General features: G+C 42.8%; 1 protein-coding gene across 2 annotated transcripts in view; it reads left to right on the top strand.

The window, feature by feature from the left end:
* sox6 (SRY-box transcription factor 6) overlaps positions 1–14,438 on the top strand; it is a 124,488-nt gene that overhangs the window by 93,874 nt on the left and 16,176 nt on the right. For both annotated transcript variants that reach the window (XM_079164702.1, XM_079164701.1), the window contains exons 10-13: positions 297–376; positions 8,309–8,458; positions 10,664–10,844; positions 11,016–11,203. In XM_079164702.1, coding sequence (XP_079020828.1) covers positions 297–376; positions 8,309–8,458; positions 10,664–10,844; positions 11,016–11,203 — 599 coding nt within the window. The remainder of the gene's footprint in view (positions 1–296; positions 377–8,308; positions 8,459–10,663; positions 10,845–11,015; positions 11,204–14,438) is intronic.

Here is a 14,438-nt window from a genome sequence, read left to right as displayed (position 1 = left end):
ACACATGAACCTTAAAAGAACTTGTAAACTATGTAGTAGTAATTTCCAGGAGTACTGTGCAGGTGGAGGAAGGAGGGAATGGTGTGGAACCACCTAAGTAATCCTGCTCCAGTCAAACCAGCTTACCCTTTTGTTCATGCAGATGTTTGGGCTTGAAGCCGAGGGCTCGTTGCAATGTGCCACATTGCTGTGGTAAAGTAGTGGAGGGCCCAGGATCCTTGTTGGCACTTGCCTGGTCGCTGTGGGCCGGCTCATTGTCTGAACCTGTATGCATTGTCTATCTCCCTCTCTGACAGGTGATAACTACCCGGTGCAGTTCATTCCATCCACAATGGCAGCTGCAGCAGCGTCAGGATTCAGCCCCCTTCAGCTTCAGGTATGTATACTATGACAAAGAATGCGAGGGACTCCCGCCAAGCCCGGGGTAGAAAGGATGGCTAAGCAGCTGTACGCTAAGTAATGAGCTGCACACTAAATAATCCTGGAGGCCCCCAGCTCACACACGCTAATCACCTTACATATGTAATTTATCCTGTTTTATAGAGGATTTATCCCCACTAGCTCTAGCAGACAGAGGAGTTAGGGAGATAATAGTTATTAAAGAGAATGAGAATCACTTTAGTTGCTTTAATCGCGTGCCAGTGAATTTATCAGAAGGCGATTGACTGTGTAAGCAAAGAATCTCCTTATTATTGCTTTTGTCTTGTAGAGCCACTGTAATATTTTATCTCTGCGATGAAGACAACTGAGAAGAAAGAGTAGGCAAAAAATCTGAGTAATTTTAATATATAGTTGTGTTATGTTATACACAGTGAGGCTGAGCAGGGTTTTGTGCCACATAAAATGTTGGGATAGGCTCCAACGCCCTACAGGCTCCTCCAAGACTTTTCTCACACAGCATTTAAAAAAAGCTGAACCCAGGTCAGGGCTTAACCTGAGGCCATAATATTTAATATAGATAATTGTCTTCGTTCCATCCTTTAAGTTGTCACTACTGTTACCAGGGCTTCGCTGAGCTTCTGCATAATCTTTGTTCCCAAATTAGTGATAATGATTCCCTTGTTAACTTTTATTTCCATAAACAAAACCATACAAGTAGAAACGGTAGGCTGAATAACAACCCTAGTTGTTCAGCTGCCCTGCTTCTCCAATTATCAGTTTTCTTTGCAGTTGGCAGTAATTCTAGATCTTAAGTCTATTTGAAACGATAAATCCTTTGTTTGGATGCAAACGAAGCAAATAAAGGAGTGAAAAGCAGTTATCCTGACGGTTAGTTAAATGGCCAATGCTGCTTTGTCAACAACAGGGAAACATTATTGAAAGCTGCAACATGTGATGCTCAACAGCAGAAAGAAGTATGTCAAGATAAAACAAGAGAGCTCAAGACCGAGGGAGGAACCCTTAGCATACTGATATATGTGGCATTTGTCCTTCTGAGGTTACCACTGTCAGTGTTAACGAGCCTTGGCAAGTTCTAACAATACACGCAGCTGGAGTTGTGCGTCATTATGCAGCCATGAGAGGAGCTATTGGAAGCATGTAAGGTGTTAAATGAGTCTGCTCATGTCTGAAGATGTGTGTCTGTGAGAGCAAAAGGTGGAGGCTGCGTATGTGAATATGTTTCTGGAGTGTATGTGTGTCGCTTAGTTTGTGTATCATGGAGAGGTCCATTGGAAAGGAGTGGTAGTTCAGACAGGCATGCAGACTCTATTTATAATGGTGTATGAGGTCAGATGAGACAGTCATATATCTGAAGGTTGGGGTGAGGAGGGGAGAGTGATTAATTCTGATTATGTATCTAACCCTGGGAATGGGCAAAAACAGTGCCTCCAAGACCATGACTTGGCTGACCTTTACAGAACACAGTAAACAAAAAGAGGTGCATTTTCCATTAATTGAAGTCTGTCAGCCTGTCACATATTCCGCCTGCTGGCTGCTATTTACCCTGCATAGAGACTCCCCTTAAAACAGCAAGGCAAGTCAAACATGCCCTTTTCTACATAGCTGGGATCAACAAACCATGTGACTGCCACCACTTACTCTACAAAGCACTGGGAGCCTGCTATGATTAAAAACATCATATCAAGCCAGACCTGGAATTAAGTTAGAGTTGACTCCGGAGCAATAATAGCTTCAGCACCCTCTTCTCCTTCAAAATGAAACTATTGAAAAGTATACTCCAGTAAGTGTGTGTTTGACAGAGAGGGTTCAGAGGTACAAATAACAAAATCACCAGAGGAGAACAGAATAAGAACAATTTATTTTCAGTTGAAAGTAGTGCAGTGTAGTATCTGAGCTGCACTCCAGAGGTGTCTTATGTGACAGCTACTTTGAAATTAACACATTATGTCCAGTGTTATGATGGTGCAACTTGTAATTTAAACGCCACTGGTAAGATTATTTGGGATAAAATAATGACTAAAATAAAATGAAATAAGGTGATTTAAGCACGATACTCCACTAAACATTTAAACTGTTCTGAACTTTTCTAGTTTCACCTCCAAGCCCATTCTTCATCTTCCTCACACACACACACAAAATCCCCCACACATATGGCTGAATAGGCTGCCCCCCAAAATTAAAATATCTCTTCCTGTCAGCTGCATGGCAAGGTATAATTTTCACCAATTTACTCAGTTTAGATTGTGCATTATATGAACCTTAAAAATTATCTTATTGGAAGAATTAATTCCCACAATGCTGAAGAGGTAATGTGATCAGCCATCCAGTCAGTGAGGCTAGCCGCTCCGTCAGTCTTAATGTTGGCCACGTAGCCGCTTCACAATCTCCTCTGTCATAACAGTCTGGGATCCTTCCCCCCTATTCCCCGCCCTCGCTCTCCAAAGAGAAGAAAACCCAACAAGGTAACAAAGGCTTAGAGCTGATGGATGTAAATGAATCTTCCAGGATGCGTTTGAGTGTTGGAGACTGTAATTTGCTTGTCAATACGAGGTGGTAGCATCACTCCGGTGGCTGGCAGTCTGCAAGTGGCTGTCACCAGGCATTGCTGTACCACAAGGCAATTTCACTCAATGTTTTCCTGACAGATTGGCTCTCGTCCTCAACTCACAGGAGAGAAGGCGGGTAAACTATCCAGCGCGACATGCCCCTCTTCATTAGTAGCCACACAGAGCGGGGATGAGCCCAGGACCAGCAGGAAACAATGGCTCGATCCCTGCCTGTCCTTCCCTGATTACAACTGACACCTCTCACCTAACAGAGGAAATTGTGTTCAGATTGTACCCCAATCTGTCCCGACACCTACTATATTCAGTTGAGTGAAGAGGCAAGAAAGGGATTTCCCTAATTCCACAAAAGAATTTTCGATTTGGGATAGCACTTAATTTGCTGTTTGTACGCTATACCTTGCATCACCTGTCCTTTTTACAGAACCAGTAAACAGGAGGAGGACCTTTGAGAAAGTCCTGTTTTTTATCATTGGAAGCAGACTTTAGCGTTTAAGCCATTTTAAAGAAAGTGTTATTGGATAAAACAGAACATCTGGGTTCTCTGTATGCAGTATCACAGTTAGGACTAAATAAATAGAAACCCTCTGCTTTCAATCAGTCAAAGCTCCATTTTCTATCGCTTGCTGTCTCTGTCTCACTGTCTTGCTTTTCCAATTTCCCATCCACATCTTGAACCCTCTCTCAGTATCTTAGTTTCTGTATTTCTCTTTGAATTACTCCCATCCTCTTTTCTTTGCTCATTCTGTCTGTGTGTTGCTTTTTCCCCCCTGAATTGTCCAGGCCCATCACATCCTTATGCTTTATAGAGCTGGAAGTCGAGCCGCTTGAGTTAAGACTTAACGCCGCAATTACCATCCGCCGTATTTGCCATGGCATCTTTCTAGGCCCATGATAAACCTGGGCCCAGCCTCAGCTAATGCTCTCACTGTAAAGATGAAAAGCAGCCCACATGCTCAGCGACAACCCGGACCAGATCTCAAGCAGACAGACACATCTGAAGGAGTACTCAGAGGCTTAGACTACGAGAGTGATAAGAAAGAGTGTTACACAGTCAGGGACAAACAGGAAGAAAATGGGAGAGTAGCAAACCGCACATTATCTTTTGTTTGGATGTAAATGCCTCTGTAGTACAGATGTGAAGAAACGGCTTCCATCATTAACAAGTGAAGCACTTTTGACTTTGAAAGAGAGAGGGAGAGAGGAGGAGGGGAGAAAAGAGAGTACAGACATACTGTAGAGAGCAGCTGTTTCTGTGTTTATGAGCAGAGGAGCTCGGTCTTTGAAGGTAACCCAGAGCAGTGCAGCGATGCTAGCTGTGTGTGGAAGGCTGGCTAATAGGACGGCTATGTGAGCAGCTGGATAGAGGCAGTGGTGAACAGAGGGACAGATGGACAGATAGAGTGGATAATGCAGTGAGCTGCACTGAATGGGAGGGCTGGCTCTGGGGCCCCTGGGCCTGGAGAACCCACACACACACTTACAGATGATGGGCTGTGTTTGTGTGTGAATGTGCGAGAAAGAGAAACTGATAGACTTCAACATATACGTATACTGTAGATGTAAGATAGAGAAAGGCAAGAGGAGGGGTTAGAGCAGAGCAGGTTGGGTGCCAGCAGATGAGACAGATGTTGGGCCATACTGGAAAGCATCGGCACAGTGCACCAGGACGCCTTCCTCCACTCCAGACATCTGGGCCTAGCCTGGGTCAGCTTGCCCGGTCGCCCTGGGCAATGAGCCTGTACAAGCCTTGTGGCAAACGGGGCTGGCGCTGTACTGCCTTTTAAATGGTGCGGTGCACTGAAGCGCACTTAATGCCCTCATATCCAGCCCAGTGCTCAGCGCCCAGGCCAGGCAGAGGTGAATGAGACATTGACAGACAGACACACTCGCACACAAAGAGACAGGAATGTGTTCAAGAGTGTGGCAGTCATTAGACAATGCTCACCTCACGTAAAATGCAGAGGATATTAATTGGATTAGGAATTGTTAAGGCAATTTGTCTGTGTGTATTTCCTGCAGTTATAAATGCGCACTGCTCCATCATTGCTGGCAGCAAGAAATCGGACAAATATCAGCCGCTGCATTTTCCAGCACTATTGTCATGCTGTGACTGACTTTTTAAAAGTAAAAAAAAGATACACATTTGTTTTTTCAATGAAAGTTTTTTTCTTATTGTAAAGCATTATGCTCCATCCGTTTGCAGAAGGAAAACAAATATGAATAAATGTGTTTTTTTTATAGTATCAGCTTTGTTGTTTTACTAAACAAACAGGGGCAGATGGTCTTAATTGCTTATCATACTTCTGAGATGTCTAGCGTTATTGGCAGAGTGTGTAATTTCAGTGTAATGTCGCAGGCAGAAAAGTGAACCTCCCCGTTTAACCTCTGCTGCCTTCAGAGGGCTTGTTTTTAATTACCAGAGGCTAAGAGGCTGACCTTGGGCGTGCTGCACTCACTTTGAATCCATGCTTGCTGAGATCTGCTCCGCTCTACTGGGAAGCAGGGAATGATGGGGTCAGAAGGAAGACCTTAGATGTTGTATTAGCATGTCTTCTCATTTAAGTGTCTTGTATCTGTATTAAGAAATAATGTTTTACGAAAAAGGCAAAACCTGTCAAAGCATACTTTTTTTTAGCAACATTAGCTGTTATATGTGGCTTAGAAGCTGTCTATTTTTTCCCTGATCAAAAAAGCAAAACAGCTAGTGTAAAGGGGGAAAAAAGGAAACAGAAGGGTCTTGAGCTCCACTCAGGCTTTTGCCTACTCTTATAGTACCCCAGAGTTTGAGTATTGACTTTCAGCTTGACCCTAAATACCATGAACCTTTTGCTGCCCCCACCTGGCAAGTAGATATGAATAAGAGGTTATTAGATGTCAGAGAGTCAATTGGGGGAAGTGGGCAGATGTCTTCTGCTTAGGGAGGCCAGCCTTGGCAGGATGCATAATCCCTCAGCTTTTGACACCACAATGCCTTTTAAATTGATAACTTCCTGTTATGTTTTATGAGGTTGTTGTTTCTAACTTGATTATGTATTGAGAGTCAAACAATAATTTTGTAATGCATTGTAAATTACAATTTATTTTTCACCGAGACATACCCCAATGCTAAGGCAAAGGTCTCCAGACTTCACTCATTGAAGGTATTTCATATCTGCCCTTGAGCAGTGTATGGTGGGTTAACACACCTTTCATCTGTCTCTCCCCCTGATTTTATTTACTGTTCTTTGGCTCTTGGAGGCAGAGTGTTCCTTGTTAAAAGGATAAACATTGATTTTCACTCCATGGCACTGACCCGCTAATCAGTGCTGAAAAGGGGCACCCAGACTGCGTCTAATTTTAGGCAATGCCTAATTATGCTCTTTTTCCGGGACAATAAAGTTCTTCCCACTTAAGGTCAGGGGCATGCTCGTCAACAGGCCTGTTAGCAAACATCTGTCCAGCAGACTCCACTTCCGCTGCTCTACTAACACTAGCCTGAAGTGACATCCAGTGAATGGAGACTCCCCCCCCCCTCTCTCTCTCGCTCTCTCTCTCTCTCTCTCTCTCTCTCTCTCTCTCTCTCTCTCTCTCTCTCTCTCTGTCGCCCCCCCCCACACACACACACACAAACACACTGACACGTAGAGTGCCTTTACCACTGACATTAACTAAGTCTAGCTCAGATGTGAAGAAAATAGAGTTGGCTCCTGTGTCCATTCCTGTCGGAGACAAAAGGCTGTTTGTGAGGGACGTGGGGGCAGTGCTATCATTGTAAGAACATAATCGGTCTGTCATTTCCGCTGCCCATGCGCTGTCGTTATCCCCAGGTCCCCTGGAAGAATGGACCTTTTGTACTGCCGCTTATGTGGCAGCGATAAAGTTTCTTACAGGAGCACATATGTGTTTATAACTGGAGATATGTGCGCGAACATAAAGTGCTTTGTTTGGCTTTAGTCTGCATCCACACTGTCAAAGGTGAGGCCAGCGGGGCCGGGTCACTTTTTCCCATCCACACAAACGCAGTCTGTATGTGACCAGTCGAACCAGGAAATGAAACAGGGTTTGCTGATTGTTAAGAGGAAAATAAATTAGATTCTTTCTGACAGCGCCATCTGACTGGATAACGCAAAAAAAAACAACACAAGGTTTACCTAGTGTGAGGATAGCGGGAGGCCAGTGGGAGAGCTAAGGGGCGCTATCTATCTGATGAAGTGAGGTCTAAGGCTACATGGAGTAACACTCTTTCTCAGACAGTAGCTCTATTTGACAGACCCCTGCCATTTGCAGCAGGAGACAAAAGCCAATCTCATACCTTACCTGGTGGCCAATACATACAGACCTGAGGCAAAGAGAAGTCTTGGCAGTGCCGGAGTGCTGGGCACAGAAAAACAAGCACAGACAATGATCATCAAAGCTGTCTGGCATTTGTTTCAGGTTGTAATGATATGAAAATGGGTGCACAACTTCATGTCAAGATGTTAAACTGTAGCTTTATCCAAGATAAAGGATGAATTACTATGTCAAAAATCTGATCCAACCAACAGTTAGCAGTCTGTGGCTCACCAGATTTTTTTCTAATACTTCCAAACCCTCATATCAACATCTTTAACCAACCCTTTTTAGTATATGCCGCATAATCAGCCCAGTGGTGGAAATGTAAATTGAGCTTTCAGAGTTCAAACCTGTTACAGGCCCAACTGTTATTGAGTGCTTCGCCCAGTCATCTGAACCAACCTCTTGTGTGGTAATGTCACCAACAGTTGGACATCTTACTGATTTATCGCCAAGGAAAATAACGGTGATTACATCAGAGTTCTTTGTGCAGGTTTCTAAGCCGTAATAATGCATGTGTTTAATATATTCTGTGATGGCAGCCCAACTGAGGTTGGGTTTCTAACATTGTGGAGTGGGACTGTCTCACATGGCTGTGTGGAGACGAATCCCAGGCCAGAAACTTCAATAGGAAGCTGTGTAGATCTAGAGAAATGAGAGATCTTTGCTAACACACTTGCATCCAGGCTGCAAACTTTTCTCTGTGATGAGTGGAAAATAGGGGCTCCAAGTATTTTGAATGAAAGCCATCTCTGTGTGGTTTTTAAGACTGCTGTCTCTCTCTGGGTTGAGCCTTTGAAATACAGTTAAGACCTTTGATGGAGGTTCTCTGCCAGCCTCATGGAAAGAGAGGAAAGACGTAAAAGAGAGAGAGAGAGAGAGAGAGAGAGAGAGAGAGAGAGAGAGAGAGAGGGAGATGAAGGCCGACATAGAAGCAGAGAGAGTTCTAGGGAGAGGAAAAGACAGACTATAAAACTTTGAATGTTTGCTGGATTTGGATGTTAACGGGTTTCTCCACCTCCCTACAGCAACTGTATGCCGCCCAGCTTGCCAGCATGCAGGTCTCTCCTGGAGCCAAGATGCCTCCACTCCCTCAGCCCCTCAATGCCAGTGGGCCCATTTCTCCCTCTTCTCTGAAGAATGACAAGAGTTCCTCCAGCCCCATCACTTACATCAAGGTACAACCCTCAACTCCTTCAACCTGCCCACCCACCAGCCTAGACCTTGAGTGGTACTTGACCTAGCCTAGCCTAGTTGGTGCTCTCTGAATCTACACTGCTCACTACTTCAGTGTTACAGCCGGCCGGTGCCGAGCCCAGCCTCTAACAGGCCATCAATCTGTGGGGTTTTAACAAGGCCCTCTCTCTCTTAACCAGACTTCTGTGGACACGGTTGCTATGGCTATGGCTGCTCCAAGCCAGTAATTTGTGGAACACATGGTTTCTAATTTTTTTATTTTTTCACAGTGAAGAGTTATTTTCTTCCTTTTTTCGTAACTGAAATGGAATAAAGCCTTTACAACAGTGCTATACAAATGCTGACAAAAGTTAAGTGAAAAGTGGAATTGACGACTTCTTTTGCCTTGTAAACAAACCAAATGCAGGATGTGTGTTTGCTGCTGCTGTATGGCATGGCTCCACTAGACCTCCATGCAGAGGAAAGGCCATGTACATCATCCCCACTTACTAAGACTATAATCAGTAACATACGCCCATTTGGAGTAGTTTAGCGTAATAATATCACAATGGAGAAAGACCATAAATCATGTCATAGGAGGAAGGCACTCTGGCTTTCTCTTCACACACGCATACACAATCCTCCAGGTCTCCTGTCTCGTGGGATTTCAATTAGAAGATTGCCATTACCATTGTATTCATGTATCATTTCATCACATTAATACAATTCTCTATTTGTCAGATAACATGGATGCCAGTTAGGCCATTATTAATACAAAACTAATTCAAGTGAAAATATTAAAAATATTTCCAAATATCACAAAATTTGAATAAAATGACTTATAAATAAATGGAAAGTAAACATATACAAAGTCCAATGAAATTAGATTGCCTTTAGTACTGTTTGTCTGCTTTCTGCTTCACTGCATGACAAACTGTTATTGGCACAGAAATAACAAGGCCTTGGGGCAGTCTATGCTTGAGCCATATGTTTGGACAAGGAGACACTTGGGCTTTGAAAAAGACTGTTAACGACAGCATGAGCCCTAATCTGATTTAAAAGACTGCTGTATACACAGGGTGGTTTATACTGTGCAAAGTGACATTTCTCTTCTTGGATGCGAATGTTTGAGTTGTTTCTATTCAGAATCATTCAGCATTTATTGTATTCTAAGCAACGGTGCATATTGATTTTGGTGTGTCTTAGCTTACAGGGCAGTTTGTCCATTATCTCGGAATTTTCTTAAATTTCAGGGGATCAAATATTCTAAATATGGATTGATGATATTTTAAATATTTCATTGTGATTAAATCTTAATTTATTTAAATATTATATTAAACATTTATCTTAATGTTTCAATATTTGGAAAACAAATCTGGTCCTTCTTTTCAACATGAGTTTGCACACAATGACTGCCAACTTTGCACAGATTGTCAATGATAACTCGTATAGGTTACTTAAAGTTACTCTTGTTTTGTGTGCATTTATCCTACTCTTAAGAGTTCAGTGTTTAAACTATTTCAAGCAAAGGAGCAAGCTCTGAAAGGCCTCCCATTGTTTATCTGCAGGCACCCACAGAAAATACATGCTTGGTTTGAGTAGACCAGATGCTTAGGATGACACCTTAGAATTTATATAGCCTCTTCTGAATTCATCTCAGAATTACACTATTGAGTTTTTCTCCAAGTCAAATCATATTTTTTTTTAGGAATAGGCATATCAAAGTACATGATAAAACCAAGTATGCACAAATGAGGATTGAAATTAGAAAACAAGTTAATGAAGTAGATAATGCAAGTCGACATCTGATGAATGGAACAGCTGTCTTTGATCATTGGCACCGCCGTTATCTGGTCATTATTTATTCTTCGAACCAGAGTACAGACACAGAGAGCAGGGAGGAGGAGAGGGAGAACAGATGAAGACGTACAGAAAGACAGAATCTGCTTTAATTAGTGTGAACAAAGGCACTGGGCAACTGTGAAGAAGATCGCAGTGGCACAGCTCCTAAGGAAGGATGGATGAGGAGAACAGAGTAAAAAAGAGAGGGAAAAACCAGAGAGGAGGTGTGGGTCAAGATAGGGTTCCTATAATTAAAAAGGAACAGAGGAGAATTGTGCTGTCTGGGAATCCTTAGCTCCTCCAAAAATGGAAGGGAGGGCACACCTACTAACATCTGTCTCCTCTCAATACTCCTGCTGCCGTAGGAGGAGGGAACACAGCCGCTCAACCTGTCTGCTCGGCCAAAGACGACGGACCTGCTGAAATCTCCCACATCCCCGACGCAAAACCTGTTCCTCGGCAGTAAAAGCAGCCCCAACAGTCTGCTCAGCAAGGGTGGTATCCCCAGCCAATTCATAGGAGGCCTGGGCCGAGGCTCATCTCTGGGTAAGACCTTTACTTCACAAACAAGATCCCACCCAAGCACACAGATTTGATCAGTTCAAACACATCCAGGGAGACCACATTGCAAGGCCACTGGATGTTGTGTGAAGTTGTATTTTTCTTTTTTTGGCCGTGTGTGTTCTAGTGGACTAACTCTGTTATGTGTGTGTCTAGATATTCTGTCCAGCCTAAACTCTACCGCGTTGTTCGGGGACCAGGACACAGTGATGAAGGCCATCCAGGAGGCTCGGAAAATGAGAGAGCAGATCCAGAGGGAACAGCTGCAACATCACCAGCAGAGCATGGAGGCAAAGCTGTCCGCCCTCAGTTCAGTGGGCCTCAACAACTGCAGAGTTGACAAGGTTAGAACTACTATCATATAGTCTGTCTCTGTTTTATCCCTGATTCAGCTCTTCTCCATTGCAAGCTTTTTCCATAAAGCAAAAAAAAAAGAAAGTTGACCACAAAGAATGCTCAGCTCACACCACAAGTAGCGGAGGAAAGAAACTATTAAAGAAAGTGGAACATGGTGATTTTGATCTATCAGTAATTCTTAAGGCTAACATTTTTTTATTTAATCTGTGTCCAGGGTGGTCGTATTGATAAGAGCTGGCATAGTTCAGTGTGTACATGAGTGTTCATTCAAATTGGTATGAATATGCTTGTGTGTGAGTGTGTTTAGAGGGCTCTGCGTTGTTGATGTTGGTGTGAGGGCCGTGACAGGCCATGGCGGTGCCCGGTGTGGGTTAAGAAGACTCTGATGTCTATGCCCAATTAAAGCAGACTTGCAGCCCTCTCCATCCCCTGACACAGGATGGGGTTGCTTTGTACCAGGAGCACACACTCCCAGGGATTCCCTTTAAAAATATCTTCAATCGATGAGTCAATCAAGGAGAGAAAAAAGCTGTCCTCCTCTCTTCAGCTTGATGCCATGTTGCCAGTTGGCTGTGAGGAGCAGGCAGGAACTGGGAGCGATGCTCATTAATATTTCAGCACCTGACACTTTCAACCAACAGCCTCAACTAGGTCAATGTATATGTAAAGAAGTCAATGAATATCTATTTTGATTTCCCTCTTATTTGGTGTTTGAAAGAGATCACTGTCTATGCAGGTGGCAATCAACTATGCTCTTACTAAAGAGAAGCAAATAAATTGGTGCAGCCCACAGAGAGGACAGAGGCAGAGCCTCTCCTGACTAACCCAAACAAAACAAAAAACTTAACAATAATCAGTCAATCCATTATTACATTATTGTAGTGCCATAAATGCTACATGTCACTGAATTTAAACAAGAAAACAGGCTGCTTTCTTTGTTTCGATACAACATGGTATGTGAGGCTTTGAGCATGAGAACACAGGAGCTGGTACAGCTGCCTCCCTACCTCTCAACTAAGGGGAGCCTGTGGTCAACCAAGCAGCCGAGTCTGCCATGACATGAAAGCGGTAACTGAACAATGCCTGTAAAGAGCCGTTTTTTCAACCGGCAGCACACACCTACAGCTTCATTGTCCTTTGCAGGTAGAGCTTAACTTTTTTTTGTTTTTGTTACTCCCCGCCTAGTCTTTTGTAAACGATTTAGTTTGGTTTCCTCCTAATTTTGGACTTGTCTGTTCAACGTATGTTAAAGCTATCCTCTCAGAGGAATAGAATGCTTTTTTCCTTGTTTTTCTAAAGGGATTTGCTGCTTGAAAAAGTCAGTCACTCTTCACCTGCAATCTACCTTTTGTCTGTGCTTGCCACCTGAGTATGGAGAGCATGTTTTTAAGAGCGAGAGAGAGAGAGTGTGTGTGTGTGTGTGTGTGTTGTGTGTGTGTTGTGTGCGTGTGTGTGTGTGTGAGTGTGTTGGGGGGCAAGGTAAGTGAATGTAGTGATAAAAAGACCATCAATTAAAATACTATTTAAGAAATGAGTATACTAACAGAATTATAGTATTAATAACACAAAAACTAAACGCCAAATAATAGAGCAAGTTCAGGTGGAAAAAGAGATCGTTGCATTGCATTTGAAGTCATTTAGGCTTACACACCCGCCTCTGTTTTCATTACAGCATCATTTATTGTCTTGTTGAATGACACCTTAACCGAGCTCATGCTTGACTCTCTGCCTCGTGCAAATCATAGTGAGATATCGTCACCTCTTAGTTTCAGTGACACTGGCCCTATTAGGGTGGTGTGAAATGAGAGGCACGCTTTATCAAGTCAGCTAAAAGAATTGCCCCATCATCTTCATCCTTCGGCTGCAATAAAGAACAGTAAGCTGTAATTCAGCGGTGAAATGAGAGAGAAGGAGAGATAGTCTTTTGCTGATACAAGCCCACGAAGTAGAAAGGTTTGAATGCCCCTGATAAAAGCTTTCACTTTGGTCAGTTTCAGAATATTAATATTTCAAGAAAGCGCCTCTCACCTGACATAAATATGGTGCAGTGTTTAATAGCTCCCCCCCTCCCAGTGTCTTGTTTGGAAGTTTATCATAGAGAGAGCTTACATGAAGAAGAAACTGGAAAGGTAACATTAATGGGATTAAGGAGAGGTTAAGATCATCCAGCGTAGCTGTTAGAAGGGGATATTAAATATTGATTTATCCCACTGTAATGACCGGGGAGAGGAGTGGTTCTAAGTGCTGCTTACAGATGGATCAATTCATCTTTTCATAAAAAGTGTGTCGGAACAGTACAATGCATTCCTCCCTAACCTTTATCACTATGACTCTAGCTCTCTCTCCCTCCCTGGTCATTGACCTAGGAGAACATGGTGTAGATCAGACTCTCTGTTCCACACTATACAAGCCTTTAACCTGAGGACATGTAAAATATTCATAGATTACAGGAGCGGATTTTCTTTCTACTCTTTTCATTTGTCTGTTTTTACTATATCCCATCAGTACAATAAAACCTTTTACAACCCTACTGCAATTTACCTTTTTGAAATATTTATCTAAAGGTGTTATTGTCTGCGGAGGGCAATTACTTTGTTCCATTATTTACCATCTCCTCCTCACCCAGTGGAGGCTTTTACCTAGATTGTGCCAGAATGCCTACAGGTCAAATACAGTACATCTGAATCCATTTGTAACCATTTGAATTGTTTCCCTCAATTATGCACTTTAGCTATAACCGGACATGCTGTTTTTTCAGGGTCACGGGTGAATAAATATGAAGCATCTGTATCACTCATGTTTTCACTCAGATGGTGAATGCAAAGATTTAACCATTTCCATCTTGTCATCAACATTTATGGCCTACTGGAATATATGGCCAGTAGATCAGGGACCGCTGATAAATATTCATTGGCTCAGCAGACTGAAATAATATTTTCCTGAGAAATTTAGACAATGTATTCAAGTTAATTGGTCTGAATCCAAACCCATAGTTTTGAAAATGAACTAAATCAATTGGAACATTTTTCTTTGCCCTTATTATCCTTAATATGTTCAGACAGCATCTCTCATATCGAAGTTTACCTGTAAATGTAACCAACCATAACATTCAAATAACTCACGAATCTATTGCTTCGTCTAATTTGTCAATACAGAAGTGGTCAGGTGTAGCCAATTAGCAGCTTTGCCAGAGAGCATAAAAAGCGCTGCTGGTCCTTGTTG

This window comes from Pholis gunnellus, assembly GCF_910591455.1.
Source record: "Pholis gunnellus genome assembly, chromosome: 1".
NCBI classification, from domain to species: domain Eukaryota; kingdom Metazoa; phylum Chordata; class Actinopteri; order Perciformes; family Pholidae; genus Pholis; species Pholis gunnellus.
This window is presented reverse-complemented; position numbering and strand designations above follow the sequence as displayed.